The sequence below is a fragment of the Lagopus muta genome, chromosome 5 (genome assembly GCF_023343835.1).
Source record: "Lagopus muta isolate bLagMut1 chromosome 5, bLagMut1 primary, whole genome shotgun sequence".
NCBI lineage: Eukaryota > Metazoa > Chordata > Aves > Galliformes > Phasianidae > Lagopus > Lagopus muta.
This window is the reverse complement of record NC_064437.1, coordinates 9,248,433-9,262,572: the sequence shown is the minus strand read 5'-3', so window position 1 is coordinate 9,262,572 and position 14,140 is coordinate 9,248,433. Positions and strand designations below refer to the sequence as shown.

Below are 14,140 nucleotides of genomic sequence, written 5' to 3'. Positions count from 1 at the left end.
CACGTCGGGGGCGTGGCCGAGACCGGGCGAGGTGGGCGTGGCCGTGCGGGTGACGTCATCGCGCCCATTGATAAAGCCGGGCGGGATCCCCGGCGCGGCAACGACAGCGCGCGGTGGCGGCGGGGCCACGTGTACGGGGCGCGGCGGTGGCGGAGGAGCAGCCATGGAGCACGCCGGCCTCTTCCCCCCGCTCCTCGCCACCTGCCTCCCCGCACAGCCCGCTCCCACCCCGGCACCGCCGTCGGCCCGGCCGGCCGAGCCCACCCGCATCATCACAGACCCGCTCTCCGGCCGCTCCTACTGCAAGGGCCGCCTGCTGGGAAAGGTACCGATCGGGGAGGAGGGTGTCGTGGGGGGGATGTGCCGTGATTCGATGCGGCCGGAAGCCGCCTCCCGGTTCGGAGGGAGAGGGTTGAGCGGGGCCCCTTCGTTTCAGGAACGGCTCTGGGAACGGTGGATCGACCGGCCCGGCCCCCGCCTGTCTATCGCAGCGCACATCGGTTTCGGGTCGCCCCGCGGGGCCGTGCGTGGGCCGCCAGTTCCCACCCCGCTTCCCAGGGCCGCTGCGGCACACGCAACTTTTCCTCCCGCTGCGAGCCGTGTGTGGGAGGCGGCTGCCTGCTCCCGGCCCGGCAGCTGAGTGTGCAGATTCGGGGCTGACATCACGGCAGGAAAAACCTGTCTCCGGCGTGCCGCTCTCGGTAGCCTCCGCTCCCCTCTGCCCTGCGTAGGGCTTTCCGGGTGAGCCGTCATCGGGAAAGATTCCGGAATTCGGTGATGGTGGGAGCGCAAACACTGTGGAGATTTTACAGGAACTGAGTTGAGAAAATCCCTATTTGAGAGCATCACGGTTCAGATCTTAGTGGGTGAGCTGGCAGTGAGGAGGAGGAAGGCTGCCTCTCACCCGTCCTTGTGTGCCTTTCCTCTTGTAGGGCGGCTTTGCACGATGCTATGAGATGACGGACCTCTCCAGCAACAAAACCTATGCCGTGAAGGTCATCCCTCACAGCCGGGTGGCTAAACCCCACCAACGGGAGAAGGTGTGTGTTGACGCCAGTGGGGAGCTGGGGTTGTGTTGGGGTTGCCTTGCATTGCTCACATCTGCTGCTCCCTTCCAGATCACCAATGAGATTGAGCTGCACCGTGACCTGCACCACAAGCACATTGTCAAGTTCTCCCACTATTTTGAGGATGCGGAGAGCATCTACATCTTCTTGGAGCACTGCAGTCGGAAGGTGAGGGCTGCTGCAGCCCCCATGTTCTGGGTCCTGAGGTGCCATGTTAGTGCTCTGCTTCTTTAACATTCCATCACCCACCTGAGCCAACCCCACCCGGTTGCACTGCATGTTTCTCTATCACACTGAGAGCCCCAATGTGGCCCCCATAAATCCAGGAGTTCCCCTGGTGGTGCTGAGCAGCCTCAACCTTACAAAGAGCTCAGTGATCCTAACGCAGTGACTCTGTGCAATTCTTGAAAGAGCTGCCCCTACCTGCTCCTTGTTCCCCTCCCCCCCCCATCACCATGCTGACTTCTTTCCCCTCCACAGTCACTGGCCCACATCTGGAAGGCCCGCCACACTCTGCTGGAGCCTGAAGTGCGCTATTACCTCAAACAAATCATCTCAGGCCTCAAATATCTCCACCTCAAGGGCATCCTGCACCGGGACCTCAAGTTGGGTGAGTGGCATGGCTGGGATGGAATAGTTCAGGGCTGCCCTGAAGGGGCCAGCAGAAATACATTGCCCTTTGTCTCACAGGCAACTTCTTCATCAATGAGAACATGGAGCTGAAAGTGGGGGACTTTGGTCTGGCTGCATACCAGGATGCCTCTGATCAAAAGAAGAAGTAAGTCTGGGGCTTCTGTCATCTTCCTATGGCTCCCTGGGCTATGGGGTAGGGGCAGCCTCAGGGCCCCAGCTGCAGACAAGGAGAGGGGGCTGGGGGCTTTGTGGCTTCTCCAGAGCGTGCCTGCAGCCTGCAGGGAGAACAATGCGCTCGCTATGGCCATTGTGCTGGCCGGGTGCACAGGCTGGGACACAAAGGCCCTGTTCCGTGCTGTGTCTAGGACAAGTTATTCCCCGCAGCTTGCTTGGAGCAGCTGCTGCTGAGCCCTGGGAGCTGGGGGGGAGCTCAAAGTCAGGGGTGGGGGTTGGAAACAAGCTGCCAGCTGGATCTCCCACTCAAGGAAGTGGGAAGATAAGAGCATGCTCTTGATCCGGTGTCTGCCCACAGGACAATATGTGGAACCCCCAACTACCTGGCCCCTGAGGTGCTGTTGCGGCAGGGGCACGGCCCTGAGTCGGATGTGTGGTCGCTGGGCTGTGTCATGTAAGTGCATGGGGAAGGGGCAGGCAGGGCTCTGGGGTGCCCCAAGGAGGAGGTCCCATGGCATTTTTGCCTCTTGGCAAAAGCGAAGAGGGAGGAGAGGGCAGTGCTTGGGGGCTGAGAGCTGCAGGCAGCAGGCTGTGCTGAGCTCTGCTGCAGGGTGTTCACACTCTGAGTGTTGTAAACAACGGAAAGTATTGGTGGTTGGTGGCAGCTGCTGGCTTGTTTGTATGGGGAATGATCACCTCAGCGACTCGAGCCCTTCTCAGCCCGCAGGCTTCCTGCTCAACTTCCCTCAGCGGGGCAGGGCAGCAGAGCTGTCCCCAGCCCCCATGTTCCTCGCCTGTTGTCCCCAAACAGTCGCTAGGAGAGAGCATGGCTGGATGTGCCCAGGCTGGAAGTGGTGTTCCCAGCCAGGTGTGGCAACTGAACGCCAGTAATTTCCTTGCTCCGAGTGCTGCTGAGTCACAAACCCAGAGGGAGAATGACAGTGGCACGTGTGTCCCCTCCCAGGTACACCTTGCTGTGTGGGAACCCTCCCTTTGAGACCCTGGACCTGAAGGAGACCTATAGGTACATCAAGCAAGTGGACTACATCCTGCCCACCTTCCTCTCACTGCCTGCCAGGCACCTCATTGCTGGCATCCTCAAGCGCAACCCCCAGGACCGCCTCACGCTCGATGAGATTTTGGACCATGAGTTCTTCAAGGTGAGTGTGAAGGATTCCAGCTGTGACCCTGGGATGAGGCTTTGGGGCTGGGCTGCTGCTGGCAGGGAGTTTGGGTGATGTCCTTGAGTGCCTTTCAAGAAAGAAAGCAACCGCTGTGCTGCGCAAATGCCAGCGGAGGATTCAAGGGATCTGCTGTGCTCCCTGCTGCCCTATCCCACAGGATATCCCATAGAGCTGATACCCAATACCAGGCCCAGAGCCAAGGCTGGTCGGAAATGCAAGCTGCTGTCAGGAGGGCTGCGGTCAGCCCAGGACAGTTGCTTCATGTGGGTTATGGAAATTAACCCTCTGCTGTGACCTCTCTGCAGGGTTACACACCCGAGAAGCTCCCTCCCAGCAGCTGTGTGATGGCTCCAGAGCTGTGTGCCCCCAACCCAGCCAAGAGTTTGTTTGCTAAAGTCACCAAGACGCTCTTTAGGAAGAAGAAACCTAAGGGTGAGTGTATACAAAAGCCTCCAGATGACCCTTTTACCCATGGAGATGTATGTCCTGTTCTCTAGAGAGGCTTGGGATGGGTCTCTGTCCCCCTGTCTGGGGTCAGCACCTGCTGGCTTGTCCCTGCCCTTCTGGTGCTGGTGGCCTGCTGGGGTGTGCACCCAGTGGGCTGATAATGTGCTGCAACCCATGGGGCAGTTCCTCCTGGGCAGCCTGTGCCCCATGAGAATGGGGAAGTGAAAGTGGGAGACAGCAGCCTGACACCATCCTCACTCCATGGGCTGTACTATGGGGAGGGGTGGCCCAGATGTCCCTATTCCTTGTTCCACTCATTGTGTGCTCTCTCCTCAGCCAAGAAGGGCTCTCTGGAAGACAAGGATGATATCTCCAAGCTGGTCACTGGGCTGGTGAAGACATCCATCTGCCGGCAGATGAGCTGCAAGGCAGTGGAGGGGAATGAGGTGAGAGCAGCCCTGGGTTCTTTCACACTCCTGGAGGGGTCAGCAGCATGGTGCTAATATTGGGTTTTCCCCAGGCCACCCCTGTGTCCTGCCGTAGTGTTGGCTCCAGCCCTGTGGAGACACTGGTGGAAGAGACATCCCACAAGTCCACATCCCCCTCTGTCCGTGGGACCATGGCCAGCAGTTGTGAGGGTGAGCAGCTCCTCCCTGTCCCAGCATGGGCTTCCTGCCCTGCCCTGACTGATAGCGGGGCCAGCTGACTCACAGCCTGTCATCTTCCATTCTGTAGCCTTTGAAGACTGCATCACCACCTCTGCCATCATCGAGTCTGCTGTGCAGCTCCTGCGCACCTGCCTCTCCTGCATGCCTCCAGGTAAACCTGCTGAGCTGGTGGGATACAGGCATGGGTGCTGCTTCGGGTGCCTGACCCTAAGGCAAGGAGCTGGGGAGGGGGGAGGGGTTGCCTGCTCTGCTCACTCTGTTCTTCTCTACCAGCAGAGAGAAACCCGGCTTCCCTGGCCCGACATGAACAGTTTGTCTGGGTGAGCAAGTGGGTGGACTACTCCAACAAGTATGGCTTTGGCTACCAGCTCTCCAACCACAGCATTGGGGTCCTCTTCAACAACGGCACGCACATGATGCTGTCCCCCAACCACAAGTAAGCAGTGCCCTTGTGGGTAGGAGGGAATGGGAGAAAGCTGAGCCTAGGGTGGTTTGGTGCCCAGTGGCCCTGAAACTCATGTTCTGCTCTCCACCAGGACAGTGCATTACAACCCAACCAACAGCAAGCACTTTGCATTCCCTGTGTCTGCTGTCCCTGAGCAGCTGCGTGGACAGATGAGTGTCTTGCGCTATTTTGCATCCTATATGGAGCAGCATCTCATGAAGGTGAGTGCTGAGATGCTGGGTTGGACACTGGGACATGACTGTGCCATGTGAGTATGGCCAGGCAGGCCCCCATGGGGCTGTGTCCTGCTAGCAGAGACCCCAGAGGGTGTTTGCTGTGACATGGCCATGCGCACTGTGGTGACAGTGTGGGACCAATGGCTTATGTAGATGTTTCTCTCTAAGGGAGGTGACTTGCCTAGCATAGATGACCTTGGACAGCCGGCCCTGCTCCTCCTGCAGTGGGTGAAGACTGACCAGGCCTTGCTCATGCTTTTTAGCAATGGCACCCTACAGGTATGTGCAGTGGGGATGCCCCAACCCTTGTGGGGAAGAAGCCAGCCCGGAACTCCTATGCTGGGTTAAATCTTGACTCCTACAGCCTGAATACATAGATCCATCTGGGTGTGAGATGCTGCTCTGGTGTCACAGCCCATCCAGTCCCCTGGGAGGCATGACACTTTGGTCAGGTGCCCCAGTGCATTCCTGATGTGGGACTGCTCCTGGGCAGGTTGGGGAGGAGGAGCAGGTTGAGGCAGGAAGTGTGGTGGGAGCAGGCATGGAGCTGTGCTGCAGGAGGTATGAGCTAAAACTGAGCCCCACCTGTCTCCCAGGTGAACTTCTACAATGACCACACCAAGGTGATCATCAGCAAGCCCGACCATTCATGCCTTGTCACCTACATCAACCGGGAGCGTAACTCCTACACCTACAAGCTGTGCAGCATCCAAGAGCTGGGCTGTTCACCTGAGCTCCAGCACTGCCTCCGATACATCCTCAAGCTCCTCCAGGAGTGGGCTGATGCCTAGCATGGGGCTTTGGAGACCTTCTCAGGACGTAGATGGTCTCCTCTTGCCCTCCCATGGGATGGGAGGTGTTGTGGTGCTCAGCTGGACTTTGATCTAAGACGTGAATGTGGCCCTGGCAGCGGGTCTGGACATCCATGCTGCTCCCTGGCTGTAGGCAATCACTGTCTTTCTCTCTGCATGGCCGTGAGCTCAAGGCTTGGTGCTGCAGGGTAGAGCAGATGCCCTCCAAGGGACCGACGGCTGTAGGGTGATGCCTGCCCTGCCAGGGCTGCATGGATTGACTTGTGCCATTCCACAACCCCTACACTAGGGAGGGGGGCTGAGCTGGGCTCCGGCTGCCCCCCAGTTTTGAATTGTCTGGTACAACTTGAGGTTTGGTAGAGGGCAGGGGGAAGGGATCTGTGGGCTTGCCTCGAGAAACCCTTGTATGGCTGTAAGCTAAGGGCAGATTTCCTGTTTCAAGGCAGTCTCTGCCAGGTGGGATTATTTATGCATCTTATTTATATGGAATTTATTTATTTTCTTCTTGGTCTGTCCATGTGCAGCTCCCCTGTCCCTGACTTACCTCATTAAAACTTTATTTGTGTAAAAGCAATCTGTTCTCATATTGTTTGGTGTTGGGTTTTAGGTCATAAAATGTTTGTGGCTTCTCAAGGCTGTGGAGCAGAGCATCCAGGGCTGCTGCCTAGTGCTGTCAAGGTGAGGGAAATGGAGATGTGGGGGAAGCAGGCAAGGTGATGAGATCTGGTAGAGTGTCTGGATGCTGAGGTAGAAACTGGAAGAAAGACTGCCTCTTGCTGATACGTGATCCCTCAGTGTATCAGTTCTGGGGAAAGCAGGGGGAGTGACTCCCAGCTGAGGGCTGTGGGATGTTCTGCACTGCCTGATGCAATGGGATGTGAACTGGGAGTGAAGCCAGGAAAGAGGAGGGACTTAATCCTGCTCTGCAGCCTTGCTTTGAACATGATCTGTCACCTCCTGCCCTGCTGCTACCTCTTCCTGGGAGCAGCCTGCAGTGTGGGAAAGGTTATGGGCTGCTCCGTGTCCTCCCTGTCCAGCCCTGGGCTGCTGCCTGCACTGACCTCTGGGGGAAAAGGAAGCAGAGTCCGAATTTGGAGTTGTTTACTGTAGTTTGGGTTGTCTTGAAAACTATGGTGGTGAAGGCCACCACACCCTGGGGCATCTCTGCCTGTGCCATCATTGGATCTATGCAATAAAAGTCAGGCGTGATGCAAAGTTATTTATTTGCACTAGTCGTGTAGGGCTGCAGGTTGAGCACAGGTCAGGGCAGGCGACCTTTACTCAAAGTAAACCCCATGCACTATAGCAACAGCAAAGAGTGAGGCATTGTAGAAAGAAGCAGAGGCAAAGCTATCGCTTTCAGGGTCCCAAAGTGCCTGGCTGGCCACCAGCATGCTCTGCTGGCTGTGCTGGCCCAGCAGCACCTGGCACACCAGCTTGTAGCGGGGTGGCACCACCTCCTTTGCCCGGCCCCGCAGCAGCTCAGCCAGGCTCTGCACCAGCACCGTGCTGCCCTGGGGGCTGTAGGCTGTGCCCCCCAGCACCCTGGCTAGGACTCCCTCCAGCACCCGCTGCACCCGCCCTGCGTTGAACCTGCAGCCTTCCTCCGGCCCCATCCTGTACGTGTTTTCCAGGTGGGTTTCTGGAATGGGTTGGAAAAGTGGGAGCCCTGAGAAACTCACACGGCTGTGGAGGAGCCAGGGTCCCATGGAGGGCCTCTTTCCCCCTGGAGCTGCCCCCAGAGAGCTGCGGCGGCTGCCTGGGGGGCCTGGCAGGGTGCTGAGCATGGAGCTGCGGCGGGAGAGCAGCGGTGGGGCTTTGCCTTCCTCTGGGCCCCGTGTTGGGGCTGTGGGGTGGGAGCCACGGTGGATGGCTCGGGGATGAGGGGCTTCAGTGCCGTCTACAGCCATCACCCGCGTGGATGCTGCCAGTTCTAGGGATGGCTGCTCAGCCATACAGGTGGTCTGGAGGGGAGAAGAATCTCTAAGACCCTTGCCCTGGGCAAGAAGCCCCTCCTCCAACCCCCCCTCTTGCCCCCCCCAAATCCTCTACTCCCATTTGCCCCTCAGCTGCCCAGAACCCACCTCTCCCCTGGGTTGCAGCTTGTTGAGCTCCTGGAGCAAGAAGGGTTGCTACGTGACGCTGAAACTCCCCTTGGCACCATAACTCTTTGTTTCCTGCTGCCTGCACTGCCCTATTGTCCCATTTCCCCTACAGCTTGCTGCCAGCTGCAGCCTGGACTGCAGCCAGACTAGGGACACAGTGCCCTGTGATATAGGCTTCTCCTCCTGGGCACCCCAAAAAACACCTCGTGAGCATCCACTGCAACGGATGGAGAAAAGCTGTGTGAACTCTGCTGGGAGCGGCACCAAGGTTTGATGTTTTTGCCCCAGATATCATCCCCAAGTGCCACTTCTCCTAGGACTCCCAGGGCACCCATTGAGCACAACAGTGGGGCAGCTGAGCACCCATGCCCCAAGTTGCAACAGCTCTGCCTGGAAGCCAAGTGGAGTTTTCTCCCTGCATGGAGCCCAGCCCTGCTGGTACGCCCCGGCTGCCCCATCAATGCGCCTTTGTCTGCCCCGACTGCAGATCTATTTAGGGAAAGTGGAGACGGCCTTTGTGTATCTATCTGCTGCTGAAGGTATTTATAGCTCACTGCAGGCTCGTGCTGCCAAGCACGCCGGCAGCTGCACTCTGCTCCTTGGGCTCTGGCTGTCCTTTCCTTCCACTTGCATCCACTGCTTTCCTATGCAGACCCAAGGGCTGCAGAGCAGCTCAAGGGTGGGCTTCCCCCGCTTGCCTCCCCTTTACTCGGCCCCAGTGCCTCTCCCAGCCCAGCTGCCCGCCTGCCTGTTTCCCTAGCAATGGGCCGTGACGCTGCGGCCTCCTCCCCAGGCCGGCCTCCTCCCCGCCTTCCTCCTCCGCCGTCCTCCCCATGGCCCGCTCCTGCTCGGCCCGGCTGCATGGCGAGGCGGCCGCGTTCACCGCTGCCCTCCGCTCCCTGGTCAACAACCCCCAGTTCAGGTGAGGGGGAAGGCTGGCTGCCGCCATCTTCCCCTCCGGCATTCCCCTGGGAAGCTCCTGGCAGCCTATGGGATGTGCATGACTTCTGCACGGCTCTTGGGCCGTTCCCCCCTCCTCTATCTGCTCCTGCTCCATCTTGGCTTCAGCCGCGCTTCCTCTCGCTATCTCTGCTGACACCTCATGGCCATGGAGCAGGGGGCAGCCCCACGGGGGCCCTGGCGGTGTTCCTGCCAGGAGCAGTGCTGGGTGGTCAACGTGTGTGGTCCCCTTTGCCCGTCTCATGCCGAAGCCTGGCAGAAGCATCAGTATTATCACAAGAAATCCTGTGTTGGCCACCCAGAAGAGAAATCCCAGTGAAAACCCCACAAACTCCAGTGCCAGGGAAGTTGCTGTGGAGGTCTGGCCATCCTCAGATCGCATCCTATACCATGCATCCTCCAGCTTTTGTACTGTGAAATTTGCACTCTGCATCTACCGGCGTTCCTTCTGCATTCTGCAACCCAAAATCTGCACCCTGTGCTTGCTGACCTTCATCCTGCACCTAGATCTTGCACTCTGTGGCTTGTAATCTCCATCTCACAGCCTACACCCCACATTCCGTTTCCTCTTTCTTCCCCTGTAAACTGCAACCACGGAGAAGTTTTATTCAGTCCACTTTGCTGTTGGATTTATGGAGGACTCATATGGCGCTGCTCAGATCTCCAGACCTGGGATGGGCCAGGTGTCCTCACCTGCAGTGGGTCACCATGAGGGACAGGTTTGTTGCCCTACTGGGACTGGAGAAGAGCAGAACAGGGGATGAGGAGATAACAGGACTGTAGCCAGCACAACTGCACAAAGACCGTGGGGCTGGGGGAACCAGGGAGGCAGTGGAACCCTATGCCCTACAATAAACCCACCACCTTGTGCCCTGTCCCAGCCCTGGGATTGGTGTTTTCTCTGTCCTTCATGATCCCCTCTCCCCAGCAGTGATGTGACGTTCGTGGTGGGCCGGGAGAAGCAGCAGGTGTTTGCACATCGCTGTGTGCTGGCATGCCGCTGCCAGGCGTTCCGGGGGATGCTGACAAGCAACGAGGATCCTCTCAGCAGCGTTCCAGCCCAGGGACCCTTCATCCTGGGCAATGTGCAGCCAGAAGTCTTCCTAGCCGTCATTGAGTTCCTCTACACTAACAGCGTCACCCTCAACAGCCATACTGTGAGTGGGGATGGGGGAATGCATGGGGAAATTAATGGGTGGAGGGGAGCTTTGTTGCTCCAAGGGATGGATGGCCATCTGTGCAGTGAGTATGTGGAGCCTCAGCACAGCACTGTGAGGTGTCAAGTGTACCCTGTTCCCCAGGTGGCCTGGGACAACCATGAGTGTGCGACAGGGATATCAGAGAGGGGGAGCTCTGTTTTTGTTCTATCTTGCAGCAGCTCCTCTCCCATACATTCATAGCCCAGAACTTTCATAGAGAAAGGGGGGATGCATCCCTGTGCTCCCTGAGCTGCTATGCCTAGTATGTATTGGTATATCAGGAAAACATTCTGCAACAGAGGGCAATGGGCATAGAACAGGCTCCCCATGGCAGTGATCAAGGCCCTATGCTGCCAGAGTTCAAGGGGCATCTGGACAGTGCTCTTAGACATAGAATTTGAGTGGTCTGCTGTGGAGCCAGGAATTGGCTTCTGATCCTTGAGGGTCCTTTCCAGCTTGGGATATTCTATGATTTTGTGCTATAGGTGCTAGAGGTGCTGACCTCATCGGTGGAGTACGGCCTGCAGGACCTTTGCAAGGTATGACCCTGCTTAGACTTGGGGTAGTGAGTCCTCTATGCTGCTATGCTGAGGAGCACGCCAGTACAGCCAGAGCTGGGAAAACCCCATGGCAGGACAGAGGATCACGTATCTCCCACCCCATGAAGGGCAATAGGAAAGCCCCAGTGTCTTCGGGTGCCTTCTGGCTGTGTCAGGAGGATGCTGTTGGGAAAGTCCCACGCTGGGGAGCACTGGGCACCCTTTGGGGCTGCTGCGGGCTGGGAGGCCTTGGGGAGGCAGCAGAAAGCAAAGTGGAGCAGTGGGAGCTGATGGGCTCCGTTAGGGATGCAGTCAGGCAGATGGATGGGAAGTGGGACAAGGGGAGGGAGCTCTTTGGGCAGCTGGGACGCGTCACCAGAGCCATTCCTGGATTACGGCTGGGCCTATCGCGTGACCTGCACCTCACACCCGGACTTCCCCTCCCTCAGCAGTGCAGTGGGGAAGGAGTTTGTTGAGGATGTGAGAGCTGCCAGAGCAGCCCCACGTCTCACAAGGACATGCTCAGCAAGACCCCAGCCATGGCACCAGGTGGACAGAAGTGTGAGGTGTAGAGCTGGGGGTTTGCAATCATCCAGCAAGGGCATCCCCAGAGCAATTCCTTCATCAGTAGATGCGTGTGAAGGTGGGGATCAAGTGACAGCTGGGGAAGCCCCTGGCTCTGTCCCCAGCTGCAGGGTGACTCAGGGCCCTTCTGCTCCAGCAAATGGCTCCTCCCCACAGATCACATCACTTTGGGTTTCCCAGGGCCCTGCCCTCTGTCTCCACATGGCTCGTGTCCCCATGTGGGAGGCATCTGGGGTGGGCAGGAAGGAATCCATCTGGCTGTGTCCCAGCTGCATTCGGACTGCAGCCACAGATGCTCCTCTCCAAGCAGGGAGAGCTGGGGTCACTCAGTATTCACAGCTGGGGACATTGACAGTGTCCTCATGGCAGTACTGGATCATGGCTGGAGTTGGGTCACCTTCCTCAGGATACACAGTTGGCCTGGGTTTGATCATTGCAGGCTCTCACCATAGCTGAATCTCTGCTCACATGCTCTGCCACAAAACTTCTCCCCTCAGCCCATCCAATATGTTACAGAACCCCATGGGGCTCCTCCACCCCTCTCCAATGTTCTGTGTCCGGGGGGCCGAGGGGATGCTGAACATCACAGGGATGGCGGTGGGGTCCCCTGCTCTGGCCACTCACTCTCTCCTGTTCACCTTACAGCTCTGTGTGGAGTTCATTAAGAACACGCTGAGTGTGGAGCAGGTCTGCGAGGCCCTGCAGGTAAGTGGCACCTGGCTCTGATGTGGCCAGCAGGGATGGTGCTCAGGTCCCCCATGTGGGCAATGGGCCACCTGCAGGGCGAGGATCAGCCTGGGGTGCTGGGGAAAAAACAGTGACAACTTCCCAAGGAGCGTCACAGAGAGTAAAAATAACTCTGCTATTTTGGAGTTTGAGTTGGCTGATGGGGCAGGATTTTCCTCCCCTCCCACTCAGCAACTGTCCTGTCCCCTGAGGACATCACACTGGTGTGGGCCACCACAGCCCCAAGACCATGCTCCTCTCCACAGGGTCAGATAGAATTCCCCAGGATGGATTTTGGGGTCATTTCCCAAAACTCTGCTGAGATTTGGGCCACTCAGGAGTAGTTGGGAGGCCCCATGACTGCTTGGTGGGACTGCTGCCTCGTGCTCCTAGGACAAGGATGGGAGATGATTTATATACCCCATGCCCCCAGGACTGACCCTACAGCCATGACCAAAGTGATGCCTCTGGGTGAGATGCTGGCCCTGGTGCAGAAGCTCCCATCCCACGTGGTACCTGACCACCCTGTAAACAGAGCTAAATTGGGCTCAGAGGAAAGAATCAGAAAACCCCAAAACAAAACAAACCTGAAGTAAACATCTCGCTCTGCCCTACTGGCTTGCATTAGCTCCAGTCCCAGTCAAGGCTGCGGGGGAGGTGACACTGTAAGATCTCTTGTACCCCACATGCACAGGCTGTCTCTGCCTGGGGATGAGGGCATGTTACGATGACCTGAGAAGGGTACAATAATGGGCAGAGTCAGCCTAGGGGTAAGTTTTACTCTGGGAGAGGATAAAAGCCCCCCCAGATTCCTTTTGCAGCAGGGAATGGTGACAACAGGGCAGTCTGCGTGGTGGCGCATGGGGTACACCTCAAAGGGCCGCGTGCCAACCTTGCGTCTAGGTGAGAAAAGATGACTGTGGGCAACCTCATGTCCACCCAGAGCCTGGTGATGTCCCTGAGTGGCTGTGAGAGCTTGGATGTTTCTGCTTGTAACTGGGGCTGACTGGAGCCACCAAACCCTTTGCCATGGGCTGGCTAAGAGCGGGTGCCTTGCCCCATGTGCTGGCACCGTGCATGGGGCTGCTCTTCTTACCTGAGTCTGAGAGCACTTCAGGGCTGGTAGCATGGGGAGGAGTCTCAAGAGGGGCTTTGGGAGGGGTCCCTCCTGCCCTGGGGACCCTCACGGGTGTCCCTCATGTTCCACAGGCTGCAGTGACCTACGGGCAGGCAGATCTCCAGAAGCACTGCCTGGCGTTCATTGAGAGCTACACCATGGTATGGCTGCAGGGGGAAACAGGGAGCAAACAGGGACACGGTGTGGGGCAGGGGAATGGGGCCACGAGAATGGTAGGACTGGAGCTGGGGAGGAAATGGGTTTTTTGGGAGAAGGTGCTGGAAGCCAGGCTGGGGATGGGCCGGGGGGGGTGCTGGGGTGCCAGACAGGGTTGGTGTGAGGGCTGTAGGTGGTGTTGGTTCAAGCAGTGCACTCGCAGGCAGTGGTGCAGACACGGGGCTTCCACGAGCTCTCCGACACGGTGCTGGCACGGGTGCTGCGCAGCGACCACCTGGCTGCAGATGAGCTGGACCTGGTGCAAGCTGTGCGGGAGTGGGCGCATGTCAGTTCGGTGAGTGTGGCACGGCGGGGTGGTGCTCTCCCAAAACCCCTCAGTGTCTGCTCCATCTATCCATCCCTAATGTCCTACAGGCAGTCCTGGGGCGCCCGGTACCTGAGGTGGCCGCTCTGCCTGTGCAGGAGCTGCGCCTGCCCTTGCTGGCACCCAGCGAGCTGGCAACGCTGGAAAGCCAAAATCAACGTGACCTGCTCATCCCAGTGAGTTGTGGGGTGCCCCGCTGCTTCTTGGGGATGTCATGGGGCTGGTTTGGGGTACCCACACTGTTGTCCCCGTCTGGGCAGGTCGATAGCATCGCAGCAGCCTGGCGGTCCCATGCACTGCGGTGTGGAAGCGGGGTGCCCCCCCACCTCTGTCGACCCCGGCACGGCACGCGGCCCCGCAACCACCACCGCCACCTGGACCCACACAGCAAGTAGGGCCTGTGCCTCCCTCCTGCCCCCTGGAGCACTGCTGCTCCAGGGGGCAGGAGGGCCTCCCTCCTGCCCCCTGGAGCACTGCTGCTCCAGGGGGCAGGAGGTGCTGAGCACTCCTGGAGCAGCAATAAAGCGCTTTTCCCCCACTTGACAGATTAGGGGCAGGATAGGAGGATCATGCCGGTGCGGGGCTACGGGACATCCGAAGGATGGGATGGGGGCACAGGATGAGCCCCCATTCAACCTTATCCCATCCAGGTCCCATCCTTCTCCGAGGCGGTGCTGCCCTCCGCTGGCAGCAGGACTGTGC

General features: G+C 58.4%; 3 protein-coding genes across 5 annotated transcripts; 2 read left to right on the top strand and 1 right to left on the bottom strand.

The window, feature by feature from the left end:
* Positions 1 to 84: 84 nt before the first annotated feature.
* On the top strand, positions 85 to 6,233 carry PLK3 (polo like kinase 3). 2 transcript variants are annotated; one of them, XM_048946296.1, is made up of 15 exons: positions 85 to 325; positions 933 to 1,040; positions 1,119 to 1,235; positions 1,548 to 1,677; positions 1,758 to 1,845; positions 2,233 to 2,328; positions 2,839 to 3,034; positions 3,364 to 3,490; positions 3,842 to 3,951; positions 4,026 to 4,143; positions 4,241 to 4,324; positions 4,450 to 4,609; positions 4,710 to 4,839; positions 5,023 to 5,133; positions 5,451 to 6,233. In XM_048946296.1, exons 1-15 carry the CDS (start codon positions 164 to 166, stop codon positions 5,643 to 5,645), a joined length of 1,932 nt encoding a protein of 643 aa, XP_048802253.1. In that variant the 5' UTR covers positions 85 to 163; the 3' UTR covers positions 5,646 to 6,233. The 2 variants fall into 2 exon arrangements, with proteins under 2 accessions (XP_048802253.1, XP_048802251.1); XM_048946294.1 differs by having other exon boundaries at positions 4,447 to 4,609.
* Positions 6,234 to 6,943: 710 nt separating this feature from the next.
* DYNLT4 (dynein light chain Tctex-type 4) lies at positions 6,944 to 7,890 on the bottom strand. The gene is made up of 2 exons (XM_048945010.1): positions 7,751 to 7,890; positions 6,944 to 7,630 (listed from the first exon to the last, which is right to left on the bottom strand). Exon 2 carries the CDS (start codon positions 7,619 to 7,621, stop codon positions 6,944 to 6,946), a length of 678 nt encoding a protein of 225 aa, XP_048800967.1. The 5' UTR covers positions 7,622 to 7,630; positions 7,751 to 7,890.
* A 401-nt stretch (positions 7,891 to 8,291) lies between these two features.
* On the top strand, positions 8,292 to 14,078 carry BTBD19 (BTB domain containing 19). 2 transcript variants are annotated; one of them, XM_048945004.1, is made up of 9 exons: positions 8,292 to 8,310; positions 9,660 to 9,888; positions 10,416 to 10,469; positions 11,700 to 11,759; positions 12,990 to 13,058; positions 13,277 to 13,408; positions 13,489 to 13,614; positions 13,699 to 13,829; positions 13,985 to 14,078. In XM_048945004.1, exons 2-9 carry the CDS (start codon positions 9,751 to 9,753, stop codon positions 13,998 to 14,000), a joined length of 726 nt encoding a protein of 241 aa, XP_048800961.1. In that variant the 5' UTR covers positions 8,292 to 8,310; positions 9,660 to 9,750; the 3' UTR covers positions 14,001 to 14,078. The 2 variants fall into 2 exon arrangements, with proteins under 2 accessions (XP_048800961.1, XP_048800960.1); XM_048945003.1 differs by lacking the exon at positions 8,292 to 8,310 and adding an exon at positions 8,374 to 8,693 and having other exon boundaries at positions 9,663 to 9,888.
* The last annotated feature ends 62 nt before the right edge of the window (positions 14,079 to 14,140 follow it).

Bases quoted from the DNA above. Each gene is read 5' to 3' on its own strand.
- PLK3 (XM_048946294.1), top strand. From the start codon at position 164: ATGGAGCACGCCGGCCTCTTCCCCCCGCTCCTCGCCACCTGCCTCCCC. The intron at 326-932 runs GTACCGATCGGG...TTCCTCTTGTAG, and splicing joins AGGGCCGCCTGCTGGGAAAG to GGCGGCTTTGCACGATGCTA. The intron at 4,610-4,709 runs GTAAGCAGTGCC...GCTCTCCACCAG, and splicing joins ATGCTGTCCCCCAACCACAA to GACAGTGCATTACAACCCAA.
- DYNLT4 (XM_048945010.1), bottom strand. From the start codon at position 7,621: ATGGCTGAGCAGCCATCCCTAGAACTGGCAGCATCCACGCGGGTGATG.
- BTBD19 (XM_048945003.1), top strand. From the start codon at position 8,605: ATGGCCCGCTCCTGCTCGGCCCGGCTGCATGGCGAGGCGGCCGCGTTC. The intron at 9,889-10,415 runs GTGAGTGGGGAT...TTTGTGCTATAG, and splicing joins TCACCCTCAACAGCCATACT to GTGCTAGAGGTGCTGACCTC. The intron at 13,409-13,488 runs GTGAGTGTGGCA...AATGTCCTACAG, and splicing joins AGTGGGCGCATGTCAGTTCG to GCAGTCCTGGGGCGCCCGGT.